At 33.4% G+C, this 27,267-nt stretch overlaps 4 protein-coding genes across 6 annotated transcripts in view; 1 reads left to right on the top strand and 3 right to left on the bottom strand.

Annotated features, from left to right (window-relative positions):
* LOC125824498 (uncharacterized) overlaps positions 1 to 27,267 on the bottom strand; it is a 263,589-nt gene that overhangs the window by 202,157 nt on the left and 34,165 nt on the right. The window lies entirely within an intron of this gene.
* Positions 1 to 27,267, top strand: part of LOC125824540 (probable E3 ubiquitin-protein ligase RHY1A) — a 293,655-nt gene that overhangs the window by 250,177 nt on the left and 16,211 nt on the right. The window lies entirely within an intron of this gene.
* Positions 2,897 to 3,494, bottom strand: LOC125824557 (uncharacterized). The gene has a single exon (XM_049503959.1). The coding sequence runs from the start codon at positions 3,365 to 3,367 to the stop codon at positions 2,900 to 2,902; it is 468 nt and encodes a 155-aa protein (XP_049359916.1). The 5' UTR covers positions 3,368 to 3,494; the 3' UTR covers positions 2,897 to 2,899.
* On the bottom strand, positions 7,487 to 19,451 carry LOC125824468 (uncharacterized). Its single transcript, XM_049503849.1, has 9 exons — positions 15,905 to 19,451; positions 15,618 to 15,811; positions 15,435 to 15,506; positions 15,085 to 15,237; positions 14,778 to 14,941; positions 14,129 to 14,276; positions 8,456 to 8,578; positions 8,023 to 8,110; positions 7,487 to 7,918 (listed from the first exon to the last, which is right to left on the bottom strand). The coding sequence occupies exons 1-9, from the start codon at positions 18,999 to 19,001 to the stop codon at positions 7,701 to 7,703; spliced, it is 4,257 nt and encodes a 1,418-aa protein (XP_049359806.1). The 5' UTR covers positions 19,002 to 19,451; the 3' UTR covers positions 7,487 to 7,700.

Genomic DNA, 27,267 nt, shown 5'->3' with positions numbered 1-27,267 from the left:
TCAAGGTAAATGAACAATACCGTTAATTTCATCAAATTTTGGTTCATTTAATGTATGTAGTAGTTTCAATTGATTACACATGTATTTTAAAAAATATTAATCTCATTGCATAAAGTGTAATTTTCACTTTAGTTTAACTGTAAGATTGATCCTACAAATGTACAAAACTATCATTTAAGCATAATTTACTCATGTTAAGATTAGAGTTTCAGAGCTATCAATAGGGATCGGTCTGATCCCCAAGGCTTTGAAATTTGACTAGCCCAATCTTAAATGGGCCGCGAATTGGGCTAACCCACCTTTTAAAAAAAATTAAATGTTAGGAAATTTACATATATTTCATGATTTGCAATATTATGTATTTTTCTAGATTTTGGTATCTCCAGATACGTCTAGATAGATGTATATCGGATAAATGGGATCAAATGTAGCAAATCTCGCTTGTTTCCCTCGCCACTCTCCCATGGTATCTCATATACATGTGAATCACTCCTGATACATACTGATACATGTATGTAGTGTAATTTGCATGCATATGGGATATATATGAATCTCGCTCGCTTCCCTCCCCAATCTTGCTTGCCTCCCTCTCCAATCTCACTCGCTTCCCTCCCCAATCTTGCTTGCCTCCCTCTCCAATCTCGCTCGCCTCTCTCCTTATTTTTGTGTATCTGGTAGCAAAAATACATGTATCTAAGTGTAAGATACGTAGAAAACTCTTAATTAGTGGTAAGATACGTAATATTTTGAAAGTATAGATAGTAATAATACATATGGCAGTGAAGTATATCTAATTATATAGTTTTTTCTTAAATGTTTTAAACCTAAATTCGAACCTAAAAATGGCAGCTTAAGTATTTACAAGATAATATACATAGTATTACAAGACAAGATATATAGTTTCTCAATATTACTTATTAAGTACTACTACAATTATTCAATAATTACAATTTTTAGTAACTTCCATTATGTAGGAAATTTTTGCATCGATTTATTGGTTTCAACATAATTTTAGTTGTATATAGTATTTTTCTTATTAGAGTTAATAGTACAAGTTTGGTGGTCTGAACGATTGAAAGAAAGCAAATTAAATTCACTCTCTTTGTTAGGTTGGAACTTAAAAAGGGTAAGAGATAGAAGGTTGAAAGGCAGTTGAGAATTGTTTTGCTATTTCTACTTACGAATAGTCATAGTATTACTTTTATAGTTTCTTGTCTTTACTATATGTCGTTTCTTGTACTTCGATAATCGTTTTCTTTTATTGTAGTTACCGTTCCTTTCTCAAAATATTTTGTCATGTTCTATAATATTATATCATGACTTTTTCACTTTAGTTATATTCTTTTGCAAAGTGCTTCTTTTTCTTATATTCTAAAGTCGAAAATCTATTAAAAACAACGTTACTTGGTTATTCATGTTACTCACTATTTTAGGACAAATGAATCTTCCAAATATCTCTAAAAACGTAGACAAGTTGGCCACAATAATATTCTGGTCAATAATTTTAAGAAACATTAGTACAGTGTACATACAAAGAATTGAAATTTCTACAATCGTTCACATCGTGGGAAGCACATAGCTTGGTCTATAAAGGCGGCACCATCAATAATTGTGATAAAATAATAAATATTTTTTATGTTTAATTAAAAAATTTAGGTTCAATTCTTTTTGTATGAAATTTTTATTTAGTAAAAAGCATTTTATTTTTAAAATGAAAATTTTCAACATAAATACAGATTAATTAGATCATAAAATGAATACCGAATAAAGGGTGGTACAATCATAACTAAAGTTTGTATGAAGGTGGTGGCACATGTTTATTCTGAGCCGCCTTAGGCCTGCTTTTGTTTTAATATGGAGTATCACGAGATTAAATAACATTTTGAAAATTTAATATATATTTTTAAAATTTTGTGTCAAACTAAAATAGAACAAATATAATAAATTAAATAAAAGGAGTATTAATTAATTAATATAAATATATTTTATTTTATTCTGTATTTTGGCAATAGAATGAAGTGTAGTTTTCTTTTACTTTACTTTTACAATAAGTTACTAAATAGTTTTCTTACTTTAACATGAAATGTTTTATTCTATATTTCTAGATTCGTTTCCTTTGCTAAAGGAATAACGAAGTGAACTTAACTTTAATATAAAAATCAATAATTTTCACCATACAAGAATAATTATTGCACATTATGACTTGTTAGTGCACATTAGTTTTCTTATTTTCAATAAAATAGAAGGAAAAAAAATAGTAAATATGAGATGTTAGATAAAAAAGAATTCACTTAAAACAACATTCAATTACTTAAATTAAAAATAGCCAATAGGCTTATAACATTACATATAATTCATATATATTATATATGTATATGTATAATCATATATAATCAACTAACTATATAAGATAAGAAACATAAAGAGTGAATTAGATAAATTATTTATTTATATAAAAATCTCCAAAATAACAATAAAAGGATTTAGATAAATAAACATTCGTTCATCAATGATCACTATAAAACTAGGCAATTCATAACAAATTTGCAATATATCTATTCATGAGTTTTAAAAAAACACATGAGATGTCTAAAATTTTTGAAAACAATCACTTTATAAAAAGTCTAAATACCTTATATATGAGATTACACTAAATACGTTATTATTGTTATTGTGTTAGCTTATAATCTTAAGATCAAAACACCCAAAACTATATATAAAGAATGGTTAACTAATCACAAGTTCACAACATAAATTTATTTAACTATAAAAATGGTAAGAAGGAGAATTTTACTTCTACAATAAATTAATTAAATTTATAAAATCAATTTCATCACCATTTTCTCCCCTAAATATACAATAAATCATAAATAACGATTATTTTTTTCTCCAATAATTATCACAAACCAGCATTTTTATTGGGATTATTATTAGCAACAAAACCAGAAAAAGGAGCAGCAAATCGAGATGAGAAATTACGTAAAAGCCCATCATCATCATCCCTAACATCACCACCGCCATTGTCGAAATTGAGAGCATAACTATCTGAATCATACTGAAACTGCGTCGTGTTAGCTGAAGATTTCTTAGGATTACAGTATTTTCCGATCTTCCTTACCAAATTCTTCCATTTGGGTCCAGCTACAAGTTCAGAATACTCTTTCAATTCCTTCATATTTTTCACTATCCATGAATCTCTGTTTTCTCTTTCTTGGAGCAGAGAATTTGCTTCTCCTTCTTTTTGGGTTGATGGGAAACAGGGGAATCTGAAACAGGCGCACCAAATTGAAGAGGGTTCTTCGTGAAAATAGGATTCTGTTCCTTCTTGGGCAGTTTCTCTTATGGGTGAATAAGTGTTGTTCATCATTTCACTTGAAAGTTCAGCTGAAAAATCGATCTGGGTGTGTGTATTTTGGGGTATATTAGCTGTTCTTCGTTATGCTCTGTTTAATATTCTTGAAAATTCAGCAAAAAATTCAATCTCTGTGTGTGTTTTTGGGAGATTTGAGATTTTGGGATTTGGGTTTGGGGGTTGGGGGGGAGGAAGATGAATGGTGGTGGATATGGAGAAAGATGGTGTGTATATATATTTTGTGTGAGGAAATGGCTGAGAAAGATGAATGAAATGATTGAGTAATGAGGTGTTTTTTGATGATTTTTCTTTTGACTAAGTAAATATTGGTTGATTATTTTCAGCAATATATGATTTATTATATCATCTAGTCAATTATGGACATATATTATTGTTATTTTTAAGTGTAATATTTATTCTCTTTATGTCTAGGATGTAGTTGGTTATTGGTTGGGATGGCAATGCGGCGGGTGGATACAGGGTGGGTTGAAGTGGGCTTTTTAAAAATTAATGCGGGGAGGGGCAGGTTGTGGATATATGTGATTTTTATAAGTGATAGAACATTATTTATTAAGATAATTTCTATATATCTATTAAAATATTTGAGATAGTATATGAAAATGATTCAATAACAAATAATACAATTTCTTGCATGTTTTCCAATTGACCCCTAAAAAATAATTTTTAAAGTCACTATCCTATTAAATTAATACAACTTAATGAAAAAAAGAATTTATTGTTATCAATTTTATTTTTAGTATCAAACTTAACTAAAAAAAGAAAATATTAAAAAAGTTATGCGAGACGGGTTTATGCGGGGCGGATTAAAATAATTGCGGGGTTAAGCTCAACCCACCCCACCCCCATCCCGCACTGCCTCATTGCCATCCCTAGTTATTGGTTTAGGCACGTAAAAAGAAGATATGCAGATATTTAGGGTGTGTTTGGTATGAAGGAAAATGTTTTCCTAGAAAATGTTTTCTTGGAAAACAAGTTGATTTTTGATTTATTTTCTCATGTTTGGTTGGTGAGTAGAAAATATTTTCCGAAAAAGATTTTTAGTGTTTGATTTATGAATGAAAAATGTTTTTGAAAAAATTATTTTATTTTTACTAGAGTAGAAAATAATTGTTGAAATTGAAAATATTTTTTAAAAACAAACTTAATTTTTTTTTTGGGTGGGGGCTGGTAGGGGGTGGGGGGTGGGAGGGTCGAGGGTAGGGGTGAAAAATTGAAATTTTGAAGTTAAAAATATTTTTTGAAAACAAACTTAAATTTTTTTTGGGGGGGGGGGCTGGTAGGGGGTGGGTGGGTGGGTGGGGGGTGGGGGGGTCGAGGGTAGGGGTGAAAAATTGAAATTTTGAAGTTAAAAATATTTTTTAAAAACAAACTTAAATTTTTTTTTGGGGGGTGGGGGGGTCGAGGGTAGGGGTGGAAAAAATGAAATTTTGAAGTCGAAAATATTTTTTAAAAACAAACTTAAATTTTTTTTTGGGGTAGGGGGGCTGGTAGGGCGGGGGGGGGGGGGTCGAGGGTAGGGGGTGAAAAAATGAAATTTTGAAGTCAAAAATATTTTTTAAAAACAAACTTAAATTTTTTTTGGGGGGTGGGGGGGTCGAGGGTAGGGGTGGAAAAAATGAAATTTTGAAGTCGAAAATATTTTTTAAAAACAAACTTAAATTTTTTTTTGGGGTAGGGGGGCTGGTAGGGCGGGGGGGTCGAGGGTAGGGGGTGAAAAAATGAAATTTTGAAGTCGAAAATATTTTTTAAAAACAAACTTAAATTTTTTTTTGGGGAGTGGAGGGGGGTGGTAGGGGGTGGGTGGGGGCTAGGGTATGGGGGCCGAGTGTAAGGGTGAAAAAATGAAATAATGTTTTTTTAAAACAAACTTAAATTTTTTTTCCTTTTGAAGAGGGTGGGATAGGGGGCTGGGGGGGGGGGGGGGGGCGAGGGTAGGAGGTGGGGATGTAAAAAAATAAAAAATTGAAATTAGAAATATCTTTTAAAAACAACTTTTAATATTTTTTTTGGGAGGGGTGGTGGTAGGGGGTGGGGGCAGGGGTGAGGGTGGGGTAAAAATATTGAATTAAAAAACAAACTTTAATTTTTTTTTGGGGGGGGGGCTGGTTTGAGGGTAGGGACCAAATAAATTGATTTTTTCAACATTTTTTTTTTAATTGGAAGTTGGAAAAGAGTTTTGGAAAATGTTTTCAAGTTTTGAAGGGAAGTCATTTTCCTTAAATTTGAGGAAAATGAGTTGATTTGGAAAATATTTAACCCAACCAAACATGAGAAAATTGGAAAATGTTTTCCTTCATACCAAACACACCCTTAAATAAGGTGTGAGAGATTAGTTATGAGGCAGGTATGAGAAGTGAGATAAAGGTAGGTCGAAAATTAGACAAGAGGATATGAATATTGAGAAATAGGCTAATATGACGCACATGTTTAATATGATATTGATGTAGTTTATCGAGAACATAATTTTAAAGTAGAAAGGTATGAATGTTGAAGATTAGGATAGAAGGTTAGCAAATAGTTGAGCGTTGTTTAGTTGTGTTTTTATCAGTGTTGTTATTATTATTATTATTCTACTATCTTGTCTATATCTATTGATTTTATTATTATGTGTTGTTTTTTGTTTTGATTATCATATTATTTATTACAGTTATCCTATACTTGAACCAAAACCTTGTGAGTTAGATCATTGTACCTATGATTAGATAAGTAAAAAAGAATAAAGGAGTATTTAAAAGACTTTGATAAAACATCAATCCTTCAAAGTCAATTCATGAAATAAAAAATAAAAAATGCATCAAAAGAAAAAATAAGACTTAACTAAAAATAAATCTACTATTATAATCATAATTATAAAACTATTCAAGAAAAATAAATGTTACACACATGTAGGAAAGTCTTGAAAGCTAAGAATAAAAGGGGAAATACAACTAAGTGTTCACAACGCGTTGAAGGATATGTATAGACTATAGTCATCATTTTGGATATGACTTTTTCTTTTTTGGATACCAAACATTACTTATTATTTATATCTATAACCTACTTTCTTACGTCAGCTTCGATTAAATCAAATTCACGTTGAATAAAGTCGATTAAATTCCTTAAAAGATGAGAGAGATCGGATTTATTAGTCTTATAAGCTCTCAATATATATTAAAAATAAAAATTCATCAAAAGGAAAAAGAGACTATCTACTATATAAATAAGTCTAGTATAATAATCAAATCAAACTAAGTTCATTAAAGAATAATTAAGTTAATATACTAGTCCTAAAAGATAAGAGATCCGTTAGGTGTTGGGGACAGGGTGTAGGGATATTTTCCAAGTAAAAAGGAACAAGACAATAATTAATTATATGAATTATATTCATTATACAGTGACGAAATCAAAATTTTCACTAATAGATTTTAAAATACGATGAGTCAAATGAGACCAACATTTGTTATCTATACACAAAAAAAATAATTTAAAAAAATCACCATGTATAACATTGTAATTTTTCGATGGAGGTCCTGCCCCAGATTGGATATGCTTCTTGTTTTTTCTTTTTGGATAGTACAGAGAATCAATTATATTAATTAATCAAGCACCAGCAATCTTTAATCACGCATTAACAATAATTAATATTAGTTAAAATTAATTCATGATTTACATAATGAAACTATAATTGTAGTTAGGTGCAAGGGTCCCATCCACAAATCACTTTTGCAAGCCAACACAACGAGTAAAATCAATATTAATATATGAAGATTAAAAGAATTGTCTAATCAAAATCTCAAAAGATATATATTTTTAATAAGTCAATACCAATATTTACTTTATGCACCTATTGATGTGATGATAATTTAGAAGTTTTTTTGTCAAAGAAAATGGCCATATTTCTATTGATTAACGTGTAAAAATTTCACTAAAAATGCATTTTTTTTTCAAAGAGAAAGGTTTAAGACGCATTAATCACGCCATAATAAAAGGAAGTGGTTGAATAGGGGAGGCAAAGAACAATATTCACATTGCCCACTTGCAAAACATGATATGCTTTCGAACACATGTGATAATCGATTAATCAACGCCTCAGTCCCAACCAAGTTGATTAATCGCCTACATAACAAACTGAAAGAGAAGAAAATGTTGTGTTACTTTGACTTTGATTTTGATGTAAATTTGGTTAGTATAAGAACACCTAATTAAGTCAATAATAAAATGTAATGGAGACCTAAAAAACCAGAAAACAAAGACAAGAGACCACTATATATGTGTTACTTTGAGCTAATTTATATACCTAAGTTTATCAAGGTAAGAAAAAAGTAACTACAAAGAGCAGTGCAGAAAATTAAGTTTTAGCTTGGTTGGTGTTTGCTGAGGGAGATGATTGTTGGTTTTGTCCTTTGGGAGGGATCTTAGACTGCATCACTCGTAGCTCGTTGGCGATCTCCGTGAAGTTAGGCCTCTCGGACGGTTCAGCTGACCAACATCTCTCCATGAGTGACCTCCAATCTGGGTCACAGGACTCGGGCACTGGAGGACGCAAGGTATTACTCACGATACCACCTGCATAGGGATTCAGTTGTTAATACTCGAAACGGTTTGTTGACTTAGAAGGCATTTGGACAATATTTGGTTAAAGTTGAAAAAGAATATTTGGAAGTCGTTACCAATTATTGCCCCGTAGTGCAATTCAGCATATGGTTCTTCTCCAGTAAGAAGTTCCCACAGTACAATTCCAAAGGAGAATACGTCAACCTACAAACACAACCAGCAACGTATGCGTCAACACGCAGGGATAAAGAGGAAAAATTACTACCCCTCCATTTCAATTTGTTCGTCTTACTTCCCTTTTTAGTCCGTTTTAAAAAGAATGGACTCTTGGCTCTTGGCTCTTGGCTCTTGCCTTTATTGGCAACTTTTTAATTCTAAATTTCACATGGCATTGTTCAAGACCACAAGATTGAAGGACATTTTGGTACATTCTACATATCATTAGTTTAAGACCACAAGATTCAAAAGTCTATTTTACTTTTTTTTAAATCCGTGCCAAATCAAAACCAGACAAACAAATTGAAACAAAGAACTACTTTTTTTTTGTACCTTCTCAGAGACAAGGCTGCTGCTTCCATTGAGAAGTTCTGGTGCCATCCAAGGGAGAGTTCCTCGTACACCGCCTGAGATTAGTGTTTGACATTTCACTTTGGATAGGCCCAAATCACCAACCTAAACAAGAAGGATAGATTTACAGTCAGTACCAAAGTGAAACAGATGATAATATGGCACGGAGCTTTTACAATTCGCAATGGACTGCTTTCACGTTTAAAGGTTATACGCACAAGATAAGAGATAACGTAAAAGCAACTATGAATATGGATTCTGAAGTAGGCAAGGAATGAAAGATCGTAGTCAGACTAATAACAACACTAAGGATGATAATAGTGATGCATTATTATTATATGATAATACTACAATGATGATGATATGACTAATGCCATAGATGGTACCGATGAATTCGGTGTTGTCAAGGGCGCGCTTAAGCTGTGAAGCGAGGCTCAAAACATGTTGAGCGCTTCGCCTCATTTAATGTGTGCTTTAGTGTCGTCATTGAGTCTCTAGAGCATACTTTTCCTTGCCAATGAGCATTCCTAAAGAGACTGCACTAAACAATTCAAAGTTCACTTTATCCATAATAATTTCAATTTCGTTGCCCATATATTTGTTATTCGTGCTTATAATTATTAGTCTTGGACTAAACATATATCTTGTAATTTTTATCCATTTACACCTTTTTTCACTTGAGCCCACATTTTATTTTCATTAAAGCCCAAACCCCCCAAAAAAACCTTTCAGTTTTTTTTAGGCTTTTCACTTTTTAATAACACAGGCAGCGATACATGCCAGTGACATGAGCCATGGATCACTGTTGTCAAAGCCTAAAATGTGAAAAGCATAGAAAAGGGCCACGCCTTTCCAGAGATACAAGGAAAAGCACAAACAACGTTAGCTTTAGTAAAGAAAAGGTGAAAATATGTGTATTGCGGGAAAAAAGTAGTACAAACAAAACATAGTTGAACAAAGAAATGAAAAACTGCAATCATATAAAAAAAGTAAAATCGTAGCAGTCAAATTTAAAAACCATCTTATACTTCAGATTTGGACAACAATGCAATTTTAGGTTTTTAATTTAGATTTATAACTTGCTATGCTCTTCCAATTTCTTGTCACCAAACATATTTACTCACAACACCTTTTAATAATTTTATACGTTGTTTTCTTTGCTTCAATTAACGTATTATTGGTTGTTGCTACTGTTCCTCTTCCCCATTATTATCAGCATGACTTCTCCACCCTTGTATTTCCTTTCCGTACTTGTTTTTTATGTGTACTTGAGACAAGGTTCTACCAGAAACCGCAAGGTTGGGGGTAAGGTTGCATACACACCACTCTCCCCAAACCCCACTTGTGGGATTACACTGGCTATGTTGTTTTGTTGTATGATCTGTTAATAATTTATATATCACTTTCCCGGCAATATCTATTGTTCAAGTCTCTTCCTCTTCAAAACAAATCACATGACAAAGAGGCACATGCCTTAGCCCTTCAATGCCTGCATCAAAGTAAATGCCTAAACAAGGCAAAACGCCTAGCTTGCACTTCAACTAGCTTCATGACTTGAGTGCATCTCCAATAGTGCCCTGACAATACCAAGCTCTGGAAGGTGCCCTGGTTTTACAAGGTTTGAGGATGATGTACTAAGGTAAGAGCTCTATTGAGTCTTTAAAGGGGTGCTGTTAGGACACTAGCATTTTTCTTTGAAGTAATAATTGTATTGAAAACCCCTCCCTACAAGTGGTACCACAAAGCTATGATTCTTGCCCAATCATTCATGTTTTAACTTTTACCTGAAACTCATTTTCATTAAAAGGTTAGTTCCTTTAATTTTTACAAGAGAGTTCTGCCGACCCTCAAAATAGAGTTATATAGCAGCAGCAAGGAGAAGAACCTCATTGATGCATTACACCGTGTCTCAAGGTACTTATTTATTGCGAATGCTACAGCCAATTGCTTTCAAAAGCAAAAGCGCAAACCAAACGACAACTTGTGTGGGCCTTGCAGCAAAAACGAGAAGTGAAGCGCATTTTACTTTGGAGAGAAGTGTATTATTTAACATAAAATAAAGGAATACCAAACATCTATGAATTTAGCATAGTTAAAATATTTGTGTTGCTCAGACTCTCCCAAAATGATGCCGCAAGCCCGTGTCGGGTCCTTAAAAGATGCACTATGAAGGATCCGACATGCACCCGTCGACATTTTTAAGAGTCCGAGCAACATAGGTAAGAGTTAAAATAACTAATTCCAACATCAAATATTCAATAATGTTGATATTAATCCAACACTTGTCCTGGCCTTGGTAGATAGAGTTATCTAGTACTTCTTGTGATGGGAGGTGACAGATATCCTGTGGAATTAATCGAGGTGCGCGAAAGCTGGCCTGAACACCACGGTCATCACCAAAAAGAAAAGAACACTTCAAAGTTGAAATTCAAATAAGCCATCAATTCTCGTCTTTGTTTTTTTTAAAATTGGTAGGTTTTTATGCAACCATTGTTTAAAGTGCAAAACTTCATCCATTAAGCCATAATTCATGTGTCTCACATTATTTTGTCCTTTCAGTAATAAAGCGATGACTCTAAGTAACTCTTCTCGTCTGGTATAATGTTAAGAAATGCTTCACATTCATATTCCTCTTAGCCCTGATTCAAATATTTGAACAGATTACCCATAGCAATAATTTCCTCGGTCAAAAATTAAGATAAAGCTGCAAGGCTCTTTTGGAGGCTTTAAGAACTGATCTGTTTAACCCAAATTGAGGAGAACTCCTAAGTCATGTTTATCCAATTTCCATTTAAACCCCCTTTTTTGGCTAAGTAATCAATTTGTACCTGTAAGCCCAATTTGGACAGTTCATGATCAGGATTTTTTTGACAAGTATGATTTTCATCAGGATTTACTAAGATTGATTGACAATGAGGGGCTTTACTCATTGCAAAGAGAGTGCATCTTTGACAAAAAATAAAGGAAAACAATTCAAAAGGGATTGATAAGTAGTACAGAATAAGATTTACAAAAAGGCTCTGTGCAATATTTTGTCCGCTATTTTTTTATGATGGTGGTGTTGTCCAAACCACCTTGCGTGCACCTCGACTATTCCATCGGGTTTCTATTACCTCCCACAGTACAGATACCAGTAACTCTATCCAACCTGGCTTAGGAAGATGAGCGAAATCACGTAGTGTTTTTGCCTCAATTGAAATTTGAAGACATCATACTTCTCCTCTCACTTCATTGACCATTAGGCCAAACTTGTTGGGCCCACTCTATTATATTGATTGTACAACAGTCTCTAAAACAAAGAATTTCTAGAGAGTCCTCCCAGTCGACTAAGGATGCAATTGCATCTAGTTTTGCATTCGGCTAAGGTGTGAGCAAGGGTATCTTCAAAAGAAAAGAATTACACTACACACGCATACTCATAGTGTAATCAGTAGTTCCTACTAACAAGGAACCATCAAAGTGATGTCAGCCTGATTTAATTCCATCCAAAATAGCAATAAATTTATCCAAAGACGGCATAACTTAAACACTAAAGGACCGTTTGGTTAGTGGCATAAGGATAATAATCTCAGCATATCTCATGTGATTATTTTATTCTGCTTTGGATAATGGGTATTATTTAGTCCCTGGATTATTTTATCCACCATTTTAGTATAAATGGTGGGATAAGTTACCACGTATATGAGGTGGAATTAAATAATCTCATGGGATATCCTTGTCTATCCCATCCCACTACTAACAAAACAACCCCTAAGGACTTTCAAAAGCTAAAGTTGAAAGCATGGGAAAAGAATATATGAAAACCTGAATTCTCTTGGATAAAAAAAACTAGATTTCTCTCATTTCTTTTTGTAATTACGGTGTTCAGTCTAGCTTGCGCACACCTCGATTAATTACGCGGGATACCTGCTACCTCCTACTAGCACAGGTACCCTTGTCCACCAAGGCTTGAAGAAATGGGAAGAAATCACCCTAGTGTTTTTGCCTCCTTTGGGATGTTTATTTAAACATGAGAACTTGGTTTCTCTCTTGATGTCCTAATACCTTAAAATGGCTTAGTTATTCAGTACTCACTTAAGTAGCACAAACCTAGATGTTGTCACCATGACGGACAAAAGTACAGGGATTAAACAAGTGTCTTGCATCCATAGATATGAAAATTCTTCATATAACCACAATCCTCTAGGAAAACACCGAAAGAAAAAAGATGATGGATACATCAAACAATTTAAGATTAAAGCAAGGTCCATTCACATTCAGCAAAGGTTATTCTTTATAATAGAATTTTTATGTCTAACCATTTTAACTGAGCATAAATATGAATGATGTTCTTCTGGTGTTTAGAAGAGTAATACAATTGCCCTAACGGTTCAAATAATAACAAAAGAAAATTAGGTGAGCTGGATTGTTTTGGTATTATTTCGATAAGGCAGTGACAATTGACACGCCTAAGCACAATTGATGTCACCTAAAACTTAAAGCCTCATTAGCTCGAGTACAGAGTAATCTTTCCTATTTTGCTCAGGCATATATAGCCTAAACTATGGAGGTATTTTTGACACAGGGAAATAAAATTTCGTTCACACTCCAGGTTTTCTAAAATGAAAGAATTACAGAAGGCGCCTACTGCACCTATTGTAGATTTTCTAAAGAAGCAAGAAATCCCCAAGGACCAGTGGCACATGGTTCGAAACTCAATGGATAATGGACCAGTCCCTCCACCCGCAGGCATATCTGATATTGGTTAATAAGCAGAAACCATAACCACTCTCAGCCCCTAAACATTGACACCTGAAACACACAGCTAATCTTGAACAAAAACCCAGTGTATAGGGTATCCAGTGTCAATGCCGATGGAATGCAATAAGGTTTACGGAAGATCTTAAAAGTAATTCAACGTGATAGACCCTGTACAGAACCTGGAGTGAAGTTGCCACAGAGACTCATGGGTCACCTTTCCCAGTAATAGTTTGGAGGGACATTTAATTTAGAAGGGAAGAAAACAGGTGCAGGAATGAACAGTGTCATTTTCTCAGGATGGGGTCCCTCATACTTTCTGAAAAATGGTATAAAACTCAATTGTTTTCAATTATAGGATAAGCCATGGAAGATTAGAAGGCTGGAAAAGCCAAAAAGTGAAGGATTTTTGCTTTCGGCACCATCTCAGCCTCCAAGCTCTAAATCTGTCTTTAAAATTTTGATAAGACCTCCAAGATCTAATATGTTACTCAATGAGAGTGATGGATCTTTCAGGTTCAAGTGTGTCATACTTGGGTATCAGATTACAACGAATATTCAGTTACTAATGTCAAATTGTGATCTCTTTACATCTTTCATTGTAGTTTACCTGCCCCATTCTGGGCTTAGGACTTAAAAGACTTCTTACCTCATGCTCAATAGAAAATTATGCTTCCATTGCAGATTTGCAATTACGGAATATAACATTCAATTACTTTCTTTAGTTCAACGAGAACTCAGAACAACTGTGCATAAAACTTGAATTAGTCTCTGGTGTCAACATGTAAAAACATTTGTAAGACAAATATTTAATACTTATTCCCCTTGTTGAGATAATTGGCTACTAAATCTTTCAACATTTATGCACATCATTTTTTATCAACTGACAAATAAAACTATATCCCGGTGATGACTAACCTTGCATATTGGACGGTGGGGATCACGCAGATTAACCAACAGATTGTCGCTTTTCAAGTCAAAGTGCACTATATTCTTCCCATGAAGGTACTCCATTCCAAATGCAACATCCATGGCAATCACAAGGCGTTTCCGCTTATCCAGATTCCTGAAGACAGTACGTGATGCATTTAGTCATCCCATTTTTTATGTGTAACACCACAAATAGTATACAATTTTATTGTATGCAGAAGAGTGCTATAAGTGCTCACACTGAAAATGATCAAATCAAACAGACGCTTCCTGATCCCACAAATCAAGGTGAATGTCATGAAAGAAACCTACTCATCCACTAAGTAACTACAGGAACCACCCTACCCTCATGGCACACTTGAAAAAAACCATCTGAAAATGATGTGGCCTTTAACCTACCATTGCCCTAAAATTGCATGAAGAAACGAATTTATACCACCAAGTTATTTAATCACTAAAACCATAGCAGAGGTCAACCCTAAAGCAAGTTTAACCCAAAATTCAGTGGTATAAAAACCAGCAAATTAAGTAATTAATAATTAGGATTCCATTTCAAATATCTTCATATGGAAGTAAAGATTGAATTACCAATAAACAGATACTCCATTTAATCCATGCAAGCAAAAAGAAAGGTCACCTCTCATTCTTTTGTAAAGCATTTCTCAACGACCCGTTAACCATATATTCTGTAACAGTCGCCACCGAGCCACCCGGACCATCTAGCACAACACCATAGAAGGCAACAACGTTTGGATGGTGCAAGTCTGCAAGTTTGATGGCCTCATTCCAGAAATCATCCCTCTAAATGAAAAAGATAAGCAGAGTCATATTATATACATGAATAAAACACGCAAAGATCTTGGATAAATTAGTTAAATTATCAGGTGTAGGGAGAAAGACGAGAGACAATAAGAATTTGAAAGAAAGGGGAAAGAGGTACCAACCATACGCTCTTGTTCTGATGCTTTCCCAGCGAAACACCTGTCATTAATCCTTTTAATTGCAACATCAGTACCCCTCCACTTTCCATGATAAACAGTGCCAAATGTACCAGAACCCAATTCTCGAATCTCCTCGAGGTCATCATTCTTTATAATCTATTCACAGGAATGCACTTTCAAAACATGGGAAAATGAAAAAATTGCTATGTGGCAGTGGCAGTGGCAGTAAAAGATAAGTTCACTTCTCCATTTAGGGATAACAAATTATGGGAATTCTCCAAAAAAAATAAAAAATTTCATTCTCAAAAAAAAAAACAAATTATGGGAATTGTATTGGACAAGAAATGTCGAACCTGCAAGCGTCCAATGCCACCTGATACAGGAAACCCAAAATTTGCTCTCTCGGGAAATTTAGTTTTAGTTTCCTGAACAGAGATTACTTCTGATTAGCAAGACTGGCAAAGAAAAGATACAAGAAACTGATTCTAAACAACTTGCATAGCAGCAGCTGTTGTTTGTGTGAGAGAATTTACGACCTCAAATTTATCCTTGGAGTCCTTTCCGGTATTAGTGCTTTCAAATTCAACATTCCGTTGACTTGAAGATGGGGACTCGCTCCTCCCATGTGTGGACAGGTCAGCATTAGATGGAGTTGATGACTGAAGAACAGAAGCAGCGACACCCTCAGCAACAGCCTGAAGTTCTTGCTTGATCATTTCCTCCTCTGAGCCTTCAATAGCAAATAGGAAAGGAAAACATTAGGACGGCAAGTATATAAGATGACCTACCAATACTAAATTCCAGAAAAATCGAAGCTTCTCACCTTTCTTGGACCATGATTGATCTGAACTGTAATCTGTATTACCGGAGGGAAGGTAAGTTCCATCCTCCAACCGAATTTGTGTTTGTAATCCACCATTAGTAATAGTTGGCAACTCACTGCTATTGCCAAAACGATTCTCGCCAGAATAATCCTTGGTGCCAGCAGATTCCTTTTTTAGCTGAAGTTTACTAGGTTTAGGAGGAGGGAAATGGGAATCATGATGTAAATTCCAAGGATCCTGATTGCTATATAAAGAATTTGAATTCTCCTGTACACACGGTGAGGTACCATTGAGTATGGTCATTTCTGCAGTAGTAGGACTCAACATTGGCTGGAAATGTTGAACTCCATCTTTCCATTCAGCAATAGCTGGAGTTCTTTCTGTTGCATGGGCAGAGAGGGCAGTTAGATGGGGAGAGACTTCACTGGGTATCAAGTGATTAACCCCATAGTTTGGTTGGGCATGCACACCCGGATTAGTCATAACAGGATGCTGAGACACTTCATACCCTTCTGCGGCCTGAATGTTGGGCAAGAAAGGATTCCCATGTGGAGGAACAGGTATTTCATTTGGATTCACGTTACTTGTAACCAAACCTGGATATTCCTCCCTCCCATCAAACTGTTGTACTCTGTTATTCAAGATGTCTTCCCTTCTAAAATTATCAACAGCTGGCTTACTCTGCTCATTATTTGCTAAAATTTCAGCAGGGTGCATCAGGAGATTTTCCATCCTTCCCTCAATTTGTCTCAAATGGTTGTAAGCCGTAACAGATTCTATATCATCTTCTTTAGGAAGCATGGTAGGTGCGGTTCCACCATAATTCTTGGGAGATTCACCACTTAAGTTATCCAGTGTTTGACCAGGCACGCTGCCAACTTTAAGTAAATCACTACTGACTGGTTTATTCGCAGCAACTTCCTGTTTAACCTGATACTGTGATGGAACCAGAAGCTGCTCAGTGGCATTACCATGGCATGGTTGAGGAACAGCTCCAACAAAAACTCCATAAGGTGGTTGCACAGAACCTGTTAACCCTATCATACCTTGGGGGGGAACTGACACCTTTGGGTGCTCTGCAAACTCAGGCTGTTGGAGGCTTCTATCATATTCATACTGTTTATCAACAGTTTGTGAAACTCCAATTCGCTCACCTTGACCTTTTCCAACTCCAAGATCTATCTGACCCCCAGTTCTTTGCCCAACAGCAGCTCCCTGCTGTTCAACAGCTGGCTCACCCAGGGTTCCAGTTGTAACAGCTCGGTAAATAGGCCGCCCCATCTCATCCAACCGAAGGCTATGATACACCGGATTAAAGTCAGATACTGTGCTTGCAGGACTCTCTCTTTGCTCTTGCACTACTGTATCTGAATGTGCATGAGGCAGCGATTTTTGACACATAAGACAGTCATCAAACCTAGGTAATGCCTCAGAACCAGTAACCAGTGGTTGAGGCACCTGGCCTTCAGAAAGTGGCATCTGCTGTGTTTGTGGAATCTGGTGCCATCCATAAGCTCCTCCAAGACCTGCAGGAGGGGCGTGATGCTGATAAGCACTGTACCCTTGGTCAACAGGAATCTGCACAACTCTCTGCCCCAATGTGCCTTCTGCAGGATAATGTTCTAACCTAAAATGTTGGGGCTGAATCTGTGAGGCAACCAGATTAGGATTCATACTGACATGACCGGAAGGAGCCATTGTCATGTGAAGAGCAGGGACAAACTGCTGAGTTGGACCACCAGCAATCATATGTTGCTGATTCATTATTGGCCCAACAGTTCCCAAAAGCTGTCTTGGGAATCCCATTTGAGAAGGGATCTGAACATACTCTGTACGGTTTAGTGTCTCCCTCTGAGGATCCACATAAGCTGGGAAATATGGTGTAGTCCCTTGATAAGTCACTCCTGTTTGCTGCATATCATAACCCATTTGTTGCTGCTGTGCAGTGACAGGCACAGTTTTCTCTAACCCATGCTCCAGCTGAGCAGATAAGGTTGGCACAGACCCAGGAACGACTAATGGAATGGTCATTGGAGAGACAGAAGCATCAGCATGAGTTGCAGGATTTGCATCTGTAGACACCAATCTGTAAGCAGGTTCTTGAGAGGTAGCAGATGTCCCACTAGGTGATAGTGTGTCAAAAGAAGGTACAGCTCTAAGCTCCCCCTGACCATGACCTAAGACATCCACAGCTTCAGAGACACTAAACTCCGAATTCTGGGTGGAACCAGCACTAGCGTTACTCCCTTTCCTAGTAAGGCCAATACCACTAACTCCATTACTAATCCCATTCACTGCCTCGACATACCTCTGTCCACTATCTTGCAGATCTCCAAATTGCACCAAACCGGATGATTCCACCTCAGAAGCCGAAAACAGAAACACCCTCAATTTAGCTGACCCATCTGACGCTCTTTCAACCAACTTTTCATACTCATCCATCATATTTTCAAGATCTTCTGGACAAGAAACAGACACAAGTGCATCAAGATCCTCATCAGGCAACTGGTACTTAATCGTCACATCCTGCCCACAAGTATCTACCATTTTGCGTACCAGTTCAGCAAAACTCACATCCCTCCTAACACTAATAATCCTAGTCTGTCCACCCACATATCTTAATGCCCCATCACTCGGCCTCGGGATTATCCTCCCCCCAAAACTGCACAAAAACTTAACTTTCCTCCCTGACACCGAACCATCACCACCATCATCACTAGCACGCTCAGACGCATTACTACCAACCCGTGCCCCAGAATGCAAATTCTGTGACGACCCAGCACCTGAATTCATAACACCAACACTCACAACACCCGGTGGCTGCGAAGCCACAACCTGTGGGACCCACCCAGCCGCCCCTGGACCAGCATTGGTATAACCTAAACCTACAAACCCGGCATCCGTTACAGTAGTAGGGTAATAAACCCCCTGTATAGTTCCAGGACTACCTCCAACATCCCGGGTCAAGTTACCATAAAACCCCTCAACTGTTCTACCAGATGCAGTCACAGGAGCAATACCCGATTCTTCGGGCACTGTCCTAACAATGTTCAACGGCCTCAAATCTTTGGGTATTGAATTTTGATCAAAAGCCATAATCTGTACAAATCAAAATTGGATTTTTTTTCTAAACCTAAAATTTCTATTTTTGTTTTTTAGGTTTTACCCTTCTCTACATTTCAGCTACTACGAAAACCAAGAAAACCCAATACTACGAAACTCCAATAAAACCCTAATGGGGTTCACCCAAATACAAGCAAATCAAAAGGGTTTCTCAAGAAACATGAGTTTTCAGTAACCAACAACATCAAACTGAAAATTACCTCAAAAAAACGAACCGACCCAGCAAGAAAGTGATGGAAACATGAACAAAAACAGCACTTTCTTGCTAATCTCTGTATTTCTGCAGCTGATATGTCCAAAAGAAACAATTTTTTTTATTTTTTTCTCATTTTTTTAAGAGATTTTGCAGGGAAAATATGTGCAGGGAAGAGGGTCGCTATCAAAAATCTAGAGATGGAAGAGGAAGATGCCTTAATTTTTTATTTCTTGAAGGAAATTTTTTTGCAGAAAAAATTAAAAAATATATTAATTTTCTTATAAAAGAAATTGAAATGAGAAAGAGAAAGTGTCAAAGTGATATATGGGGGGAAGGCCACGTGGAAGAGTTCATGCAGAAGAGTTTGCAATTTGGAAAATTTAGTCAATTTGGTGAAAGGATCAAAATAGCAATTCTTTAAAGAAAAAAAGTTGAAAGGAACATTTTAAAAATCCAATTTTAGATAATCCTATAATGGAATTTTATTAGAAAAAGATATGTATTTATATTTGGAGTGTGAATTAGGTGATGCGGTGTATGAAATAGACGTGGAAGTGAAACTTGACATGGAGGTTGAGAGATAGTTTCAAGTATTTTGGGGATTTAATTCAAGGAAGTAGGGATATCGATGAAGATGTCACACAGCGTATTGGTGAGGTGTTGATGAAGTGGAAGCTTGCGTCCGGAGTCTCGTGTGACAAAAACGTATCATCTAAACTTAAAGGTGAATTTTATAGAGTGACGGTTAGAACGACATTGTTGCATGTGACGAAGTGTTGGTCAATTAAGAACTCTCGAGTTCAAAAGATGCAAGTTATGGATATGGGATTGCTGAAATAGATGTGTCGACATTTTAGAAGTGACAAGATTAGGCATGAGGATGTCCGAGCAAAGGTGAGAGTGGTCTCAGTGAGGGATAAACTGAAGGAAGCAAAGTTGAAATGGTTTGGTAATGTGAAGAGGAGATGTGCAGGAGCTTTAGTGAATAATACTTTAGCTATTTATATGCAACATAGCAGAGTACATCAATCAATGGAATTGCTCTATTTTGGCCTAGAGTACATCAATCGATAGAAGTACTTTATTTGAATATATTGTTACGTGAACCGACGATAATCCTGCTGTAATTTGCGAGATTCTATACAGACTAGCTGGCGTATTTGACTCTTCTTTCTTTCTGATTACAGGCTACAGATTCCTCTCTTTATTAATAAAAGCTTAAGTTGACATGACGTTATACCGAAAGTGATTGGTATCGGATAACTAATGATTTTGATTGCTCTTGTCGGTGATTCTTCGAAGATGGTTTACCTTTTAGAGACTCTATTCAACTCATTCTTGTGCAAGAACTTAGTATTGCGTTTGTATTTTTATTATTCTCCTTTATTTAATAGACTTAATAACAATGCCTTTTAGCACTATAGGTAGAAAATGATGTATATTTTTGTAGCAAAAAGAGTGCGAAAAATGGACATCAAATTATAATATTCTAAATTTTAGATTCATTCCTTATTCTTTTTTGCTTTATAATATAGTAATATAATGACAATGCGATGATTGCGTTAATCAATCATTTACTAATGTCAAAATGACAAGATTCACTTTGTGACAACATAATCTAATTAACAACACAAATCTAAGTCAAAAGCTTAAACAACTAAGTAAATAATTTTTGGCATATACTAATTAATTAATTAGAGGTGGAGCTGATTATGATATTGGGGCACATGGCCTAGCTTAATTTTTTAAACAAAATAATGATAGGATATAAGTATAAATTAAAAAGGTTTGAATTTTGTAAAGAATTTTTTACACTAATAAAAAGATATTTTTGTTGATATTGCGCACTTTTGATTTCTTCACTCATGAGTATTCAATAAAATTTCATATGTTTAGTTATTTATATATATAATAAAATATTTCAATTAATTAATGATCAAATATATTGAATCATATATCTAAAGATCAAAATTAAAATTTCATTAGGTACAAGTCTTTTTCTTGTTTGAGTACAAGTCAAGAGGTACTTAAATTAATATCCCTTACGCTAATCATACCTTTTTTAAAAATAATAATGAGATTTTCCTAATAAAAGAATTTAATCATGATTTACACTATCACACAAGTATACTTAAAACTTAAAAGGCATAATACCTGATAAATGTGTAAATATGGCTTCAGCTAAGTATTTTAATTTTGAAAGTGCATATCTAGATGATCATTTTATAAATTAAAGTGCTTAATTATCATTGTAAAGACTAGTTGAGATCTTTAAATATATAGGTTTGTCAACTAAAGCCAATTTGATTGTTATTTTTATGTATTATATTACTTATTATTGTTAATTAATTCACTTGAATAAGTTAAGCAACACATATTGCGTTTGGGGTAAGAAATTGTAAATGGAATTTTAATGCTTCTTAATTTGATGAATTTTTGTCGTGTGGTAGTATTATGCTAAAATTTGTGTCAACTTCCCCTGCTCTCTGCTATTTATTTAGAAGTCTGATTAATTTAAATATATATTATATTAGGATTATTAAAAGAAGAAAATACTTTTTATTAAGATTAGTAGTTTCATTTTTAAAGCTCAACTAACTCAATTTTTTAAAATTAAAATTGAAAGAATCATATTCATTACTCTTTGTTTTTGTTGTTCAATGTTTTCTTGTAAGTATTTTCACGACATCTGTAATTTCGATCCCAACAAAAAAAAGGCACTCCTTCCATCCACTTTTATTTCCACTTATGCTAAAATAAAATAAATGACCATTTAGTTCAATTTAAAAAATTAAGAAATAATACATTATTTATTTTTATTTTATCCTTATTTAAGTATTATTCATTTTTCTACATCCAAATGATTTATAATTAGGTTTTGAATGATTACGTTGTGGGTGCCACTTTATTAATATAATATGAGAAGAAAGATTTTTAAACATCCAGACTTTTTCCTAGTGAAAAAGTTAAATACGAAAGAAATTTATATTTTCTTTTATGAAAAGTAAAAACAAATATAATAATTGACTTTTTCTTTATAAAAAAAAAACTCAATATAATAGAAAAAATCAGAGCAAAAATATCTAACAGTTTACCAATAATTTAAACTCAAGTGTTGACATTTTAAAACAATTGTAATTGTTATTAGGGAAAATTGTATATAATAGCAAATTATTAATTCAAATTAAATGCTATAAATATAGTTTGATTTAATTGTACCTCATAGCAAACTGTTGTTATTTCACCTCTCTCTCCTGGTGAATCTCGCTCGCCACTCTCGTTCTCTCCCTCACCTCTCTCGTTTTTTATACAAACGCAAGTGTATAAAGTGCGTTTGTGTTTGTATAAAGCGAGAGAAAATTGTATATATACATATATTTTCGTTCCCCTCTCCCAGATCTCGCTCGTCACTCTCCCAGATCTCGCTCGCTCACTCGCCTCTCTCACTTTATACAATTGATCTTTTTGTATATGTATACTAAAGCAGATTATACAACTGTTTTTTTGTATATGTATAACGAATTATACATATATATGTTTGTTATGGAGCGCAATTATGCAAATTTTGCTATAATATACAAATATGAATTTTGTGTTTGCTATATGTGAAAGTTGCTCTTGTTATTATACTTTCATTGTATATTTTTTGAAAACTTATATTAGGAACGTTATCTTCAAAATTAAATTTTATAATATATGAATTTAATTTTAATCAAATCTTAATATAAATATTGATCACCAAATAAAAAGCCAATTCATATAAGTATATCTTAATGGCCAACCAAGCAAAATGCACTTTGGAAAAGGTCATCTTTCATTTTATTTTTATTTTTATTTTTAAAAAAAAGTGTAACTAATTGGAGACAAAAAGAAATCACATGTTGTGGCAAGAAGAAAAAAAACAGCTAAAATCATGAAATGATGGAATCTTATGGAGAAGGCACTTTCATATGTTTAGATAAGGTTTGGTTAAACATTTTAGTGTTGCACTTAGTATTTCTGAGTGGTGATAAGATGAATAAGATAAATTCATTTTTAATCAGATTTTAGGTTCACATTTTAAATTATTGTTAGTATTTTTGATATAAAACATTTTTTAACGAAGTCTCAAAAAGGGACACCAATCATCGAATAATAAATCAAAGAAAGGAAAAAAAAACATTAAATGCAGACTTGCAGTTAGGAGTAATGTGATCTAACAGCTAATGAATGAAAATGAATGAAAATAAAATATAGAATTCAAATGTCAACAAAAATAAATTTTAAAAAAAGGAGCAAAATTATTTGATACTTATATGTTGAATAGCAAGATACAAGTAAGTTGACTCAGAATTTAATGTTATTAGAAAAAATGGTGATAGACATGAATAAACTCAACCTTAAAATCATCAGTTCGATAGAATTCAATAACTTTAACTCATATTTTAAATTTAAAAATAATTTATTCAAAACTAAATAAATAAAAAATATAGCTCAAAATTTATAAATTAAAATTTTTGAAGTTAGCCTCTAAACTAATACACTTATTCCAATCCAAAAAGAAATGTAAGTTGGCATGTAGGGTGAAAAGTGTCCTTTACTCCCTATGCAAGTTGAGGTTTTGTAAATGTAGTAATTTTATCCTCTTGAATTTAGTAAACAAACAAAGAAAATTATTAATACTCCTTCCGTATCAAAATAATTATCGTGTTTTTTACAAATTGTATGCAAGTGGATATTTTGAAGATTATAAAATTATAAGGGATAAACCAATTAATATTCCATTTTGGTTCTAGCTAATTTGTGGTTAAAGTCTGATTAACCTTTAATATAGTACACTAACAACCTAATTTAGTTAATAAAGGAGTAATCTAGAAAAGTGTTTTATACTTTTGTTGGTAAATTAATTTGGTAAAAACTCAAATAAAAAAAAACATTTGGATTTCCAAAATGTTCCAATCTCTTAAAAGACAACGACGATCGCAAAAGCCAAAAAGAAAGTTCCAAGAATGTCTTTTTGTTTTTTATTTATTTAATATAATTTGAATTTGTACGACATAAAACTTATTAAATGAGAGAATTGCTCTTTACCAAAAAAAAAATACAGTAGAAACCGAACTCAACAATTTTATTTAAAAATATAAAAATTCATCTCATCTCAATTCTCAATTGCTCGTGTTTCGAACAACATACAAAAAGAAACCAGGTACAAAAAACAAATACAATACAAAAAGAAGGGCAATTTTTTTTTCTGTTGTAAAGTCTTTTGGATATGGCACATATTTCTATATTATTATTTTTGTTTTATTTTTCACTTTAAAGAGAAAAATTATTTGTTATATGTGGTCATTTAGTGGAAATTGAGGAATTTTGCTTTCATAAGATATAATTAAGTTTGGTTAGTGTTGTAGTACTATCTTTCATTAATTAGTAATTAAGGTTGGCTTCACAACTTGGAAATCAGCATTGGATTATAAGTAATTTATAGAGTATCTTCTTATATTTTGAAAAAAATAGGATGGTAGTCTTGAATTTTGTTCAAATAGATTACTTTATTTGAAGAATTAAAATAAATAAATTGATTAGAATACGGGAAAACATTTGGATAAACGAATTCAATAAGAAATCAAATATCAATTCATTTGACGCACCAATTTAATTTAGTTGATCAATTATAAAAAAATATATGACAATTGACGGATTTTTTAGATATTTCAAACAAGGATTGGGATAAGTGATTCCACTATAATACAAAAGGAATAATCTAGATTTTGTTAGGTTAATAGAGAATCTTATTTTATTTTTATTTTAATCATCTATTAAATAAACACCAAGAAGATAAAGAAGAAATAAAAACTTAACAATTAGAAAATTATTGAGTGACAAGTGGACTAGTAGATAGACCATAAATAATATTTTATTTAAATTTATTCTCTTTATTTGTCTAAAATTTGGGTGTTAAAGTGGACCCTATTTTTTTTTTTGTCTGGTTGTTGGGACTCTTAGTGATTAAGTGATAATTGTAAGGTGAAAGTCCCACATATACATTTTGTCATTTTCATGTTGATTTTTGAAAGAGATTGTTTATAAATCCATGTTTGATTTTGTTTTGTGAGGGACCCATGATATCAACATATTCTTTAGTTGGAGAGAATAAATTATAGTAACATTAAATTCATATAAGAAATCGTGTTAAACTTGATTTCAAATTGCTTTTATACATCGAAAGTGTAATTTGTGACTAAAGTAAAATAAATTTTATAGGTTTAATCACGGCTCCATCCCAATTACATTTCTTGTGAAAAGATGAGATCCTCGAGCAAACTACTAAATCGTAGTTATTGGAGGCGACTTAACTAAAGTGTTTTTATTAAATGATGCACGTGGGTTGAACACCTCTCCAACTCTCCAGTTATTTAATCAACAATATTAGTCGGCTAGAGAGTTGAGTTATTCTTTTTTTTGGGGAGACAAAGTCGTCCCTTATACTAATCGGACCTCAATTCGTGGCCCTTCACCAATATGTTACAATGCTTTAATCTTCGGTGAGTCGCCAATACTACTTGATTTATAAAGACGAACATCTAGACAAGGGAAAGCACAGGGCAGCTAATGTGACTCGATATAGTTACTCCTATAAATTAAAATTAATTGATCATGTAACATACTTAAGTAAAAATGTTCATTCAAATTTCCATTTGATATACATTCATTAAAAATTTGAAATGATTTAATCTTAGAAGAAGAAACTTGGAACAAACTCACAAAAAGGGCCTCTAGCAGCCCCAATTTTGTATGGGCTTGTGGCCCATGCTGAAATTTTCACAGATCAACTATTTTTGGACAGTTATTTAATATTTTTTTAAAATAATTTATAAACCTTTTAGATTACTATATAAAGATCTCTTTTGGTCAAATTTAAAATTCATAAGAAAATATTAAACCACGATAATATTTGTCAAGCATTTAGTCGTAAAATAATGAGGTAAACGTATTTTCAAGCGTCTAGTCGTAATAGTTTATAATGCATCAGTGTATATTTGATATTCGATAAATATGTATAATTAATATACACATTAATTATTCACTGACAATTCATGTGAAATCACATTGTGTGTGTTTCAGACTGCAAAAAGAAAATGGTGTCATAAATCTTTTTTCTATATAATTATTTGTTATTTGAAATTCAATGTCCCATTTAATTATGAGTTGGACCAAGCACAAGCATGTCTTTGCTTTAAATTTGATGAATTTAATATTTAAATTTTTATCATGTGATATATATTATACTTTTACTAGGCTTTAAAATCTAATATTTATAAGTATCTTAATATTTTTCATATATATACATATTTTATGTAAAAAATGTTGTATTTGATTGAACCTGTAGTTTTGCAGCTTCAAATTTTATCTGAATGTATTATTTTAGATTCATTAAAATTGTAAAAATCAAAAGATCTTTTTATAGTTCAAACTCAAAATTTTTAATTAACGATTTGTAGAAAAACTTCAAACTATCCTATCATAAGCCTGAGTTGTGGGGTAGGTCTAATGGGCTATGGGCCTATGGCATCTGTTTACTGAATGCTTCTAGTTTCTACTTGCCCACTAGACTTGAATAGGCCCACTTATTCTAAAAGCAAATTATATCGAGATCATTGATATGCGGAATAAGTTGAGATATTTTAAGATATTGTGTTTGATTATTTTACATTATCAATCAAATATGATATACTAAGTTTTATCATAATCTTATTCTAAATATCCTTTCTTATTTCATCAAACTTGAAATTATTTCATTTAGTTTTCTTAATGAGATAAATTAATCTTAAATTTATATTTTCAAAATAATTTAATCCGCAAACAAAAAGGAAAATCATGTTCCAGTTTTTGTTCAAATGCTTAGGGACTACGGTCTTTCAACTATATTGTCTGTCCCTTTGCTTTCGGGGCGAAGTCAGGTAAGAGATCGAGTACATCGTTAATATTATATTTTATGTATATAGAGCAAATATTGAATACTTTCCGATTTCATTACTTTTTATATAAAAAAGAATTCCCCTC

The sequence above is a fragment of the Solanum verrucosum genome, unplaced genomic scaffold (genome assembly GCF_900185275.1).
Source record: "Solanum verrucosum unplaced genomic scaffold, falcon-dt-bn FXZP01000022.1, whole genome shotgun sequence".
NCBI classification, from domain to species: domain Eukaryota; kingdom Viridiplantae; phylum Streptophyta; class Magnoliopsida; order Solanales; family Solanaceae; genus Solanum; species Solanum verrucosum.
Note: the sequence above shows the minus strand (reverse complement) of the source record. Positions and strands in the feature narration are given on the sequence as shown.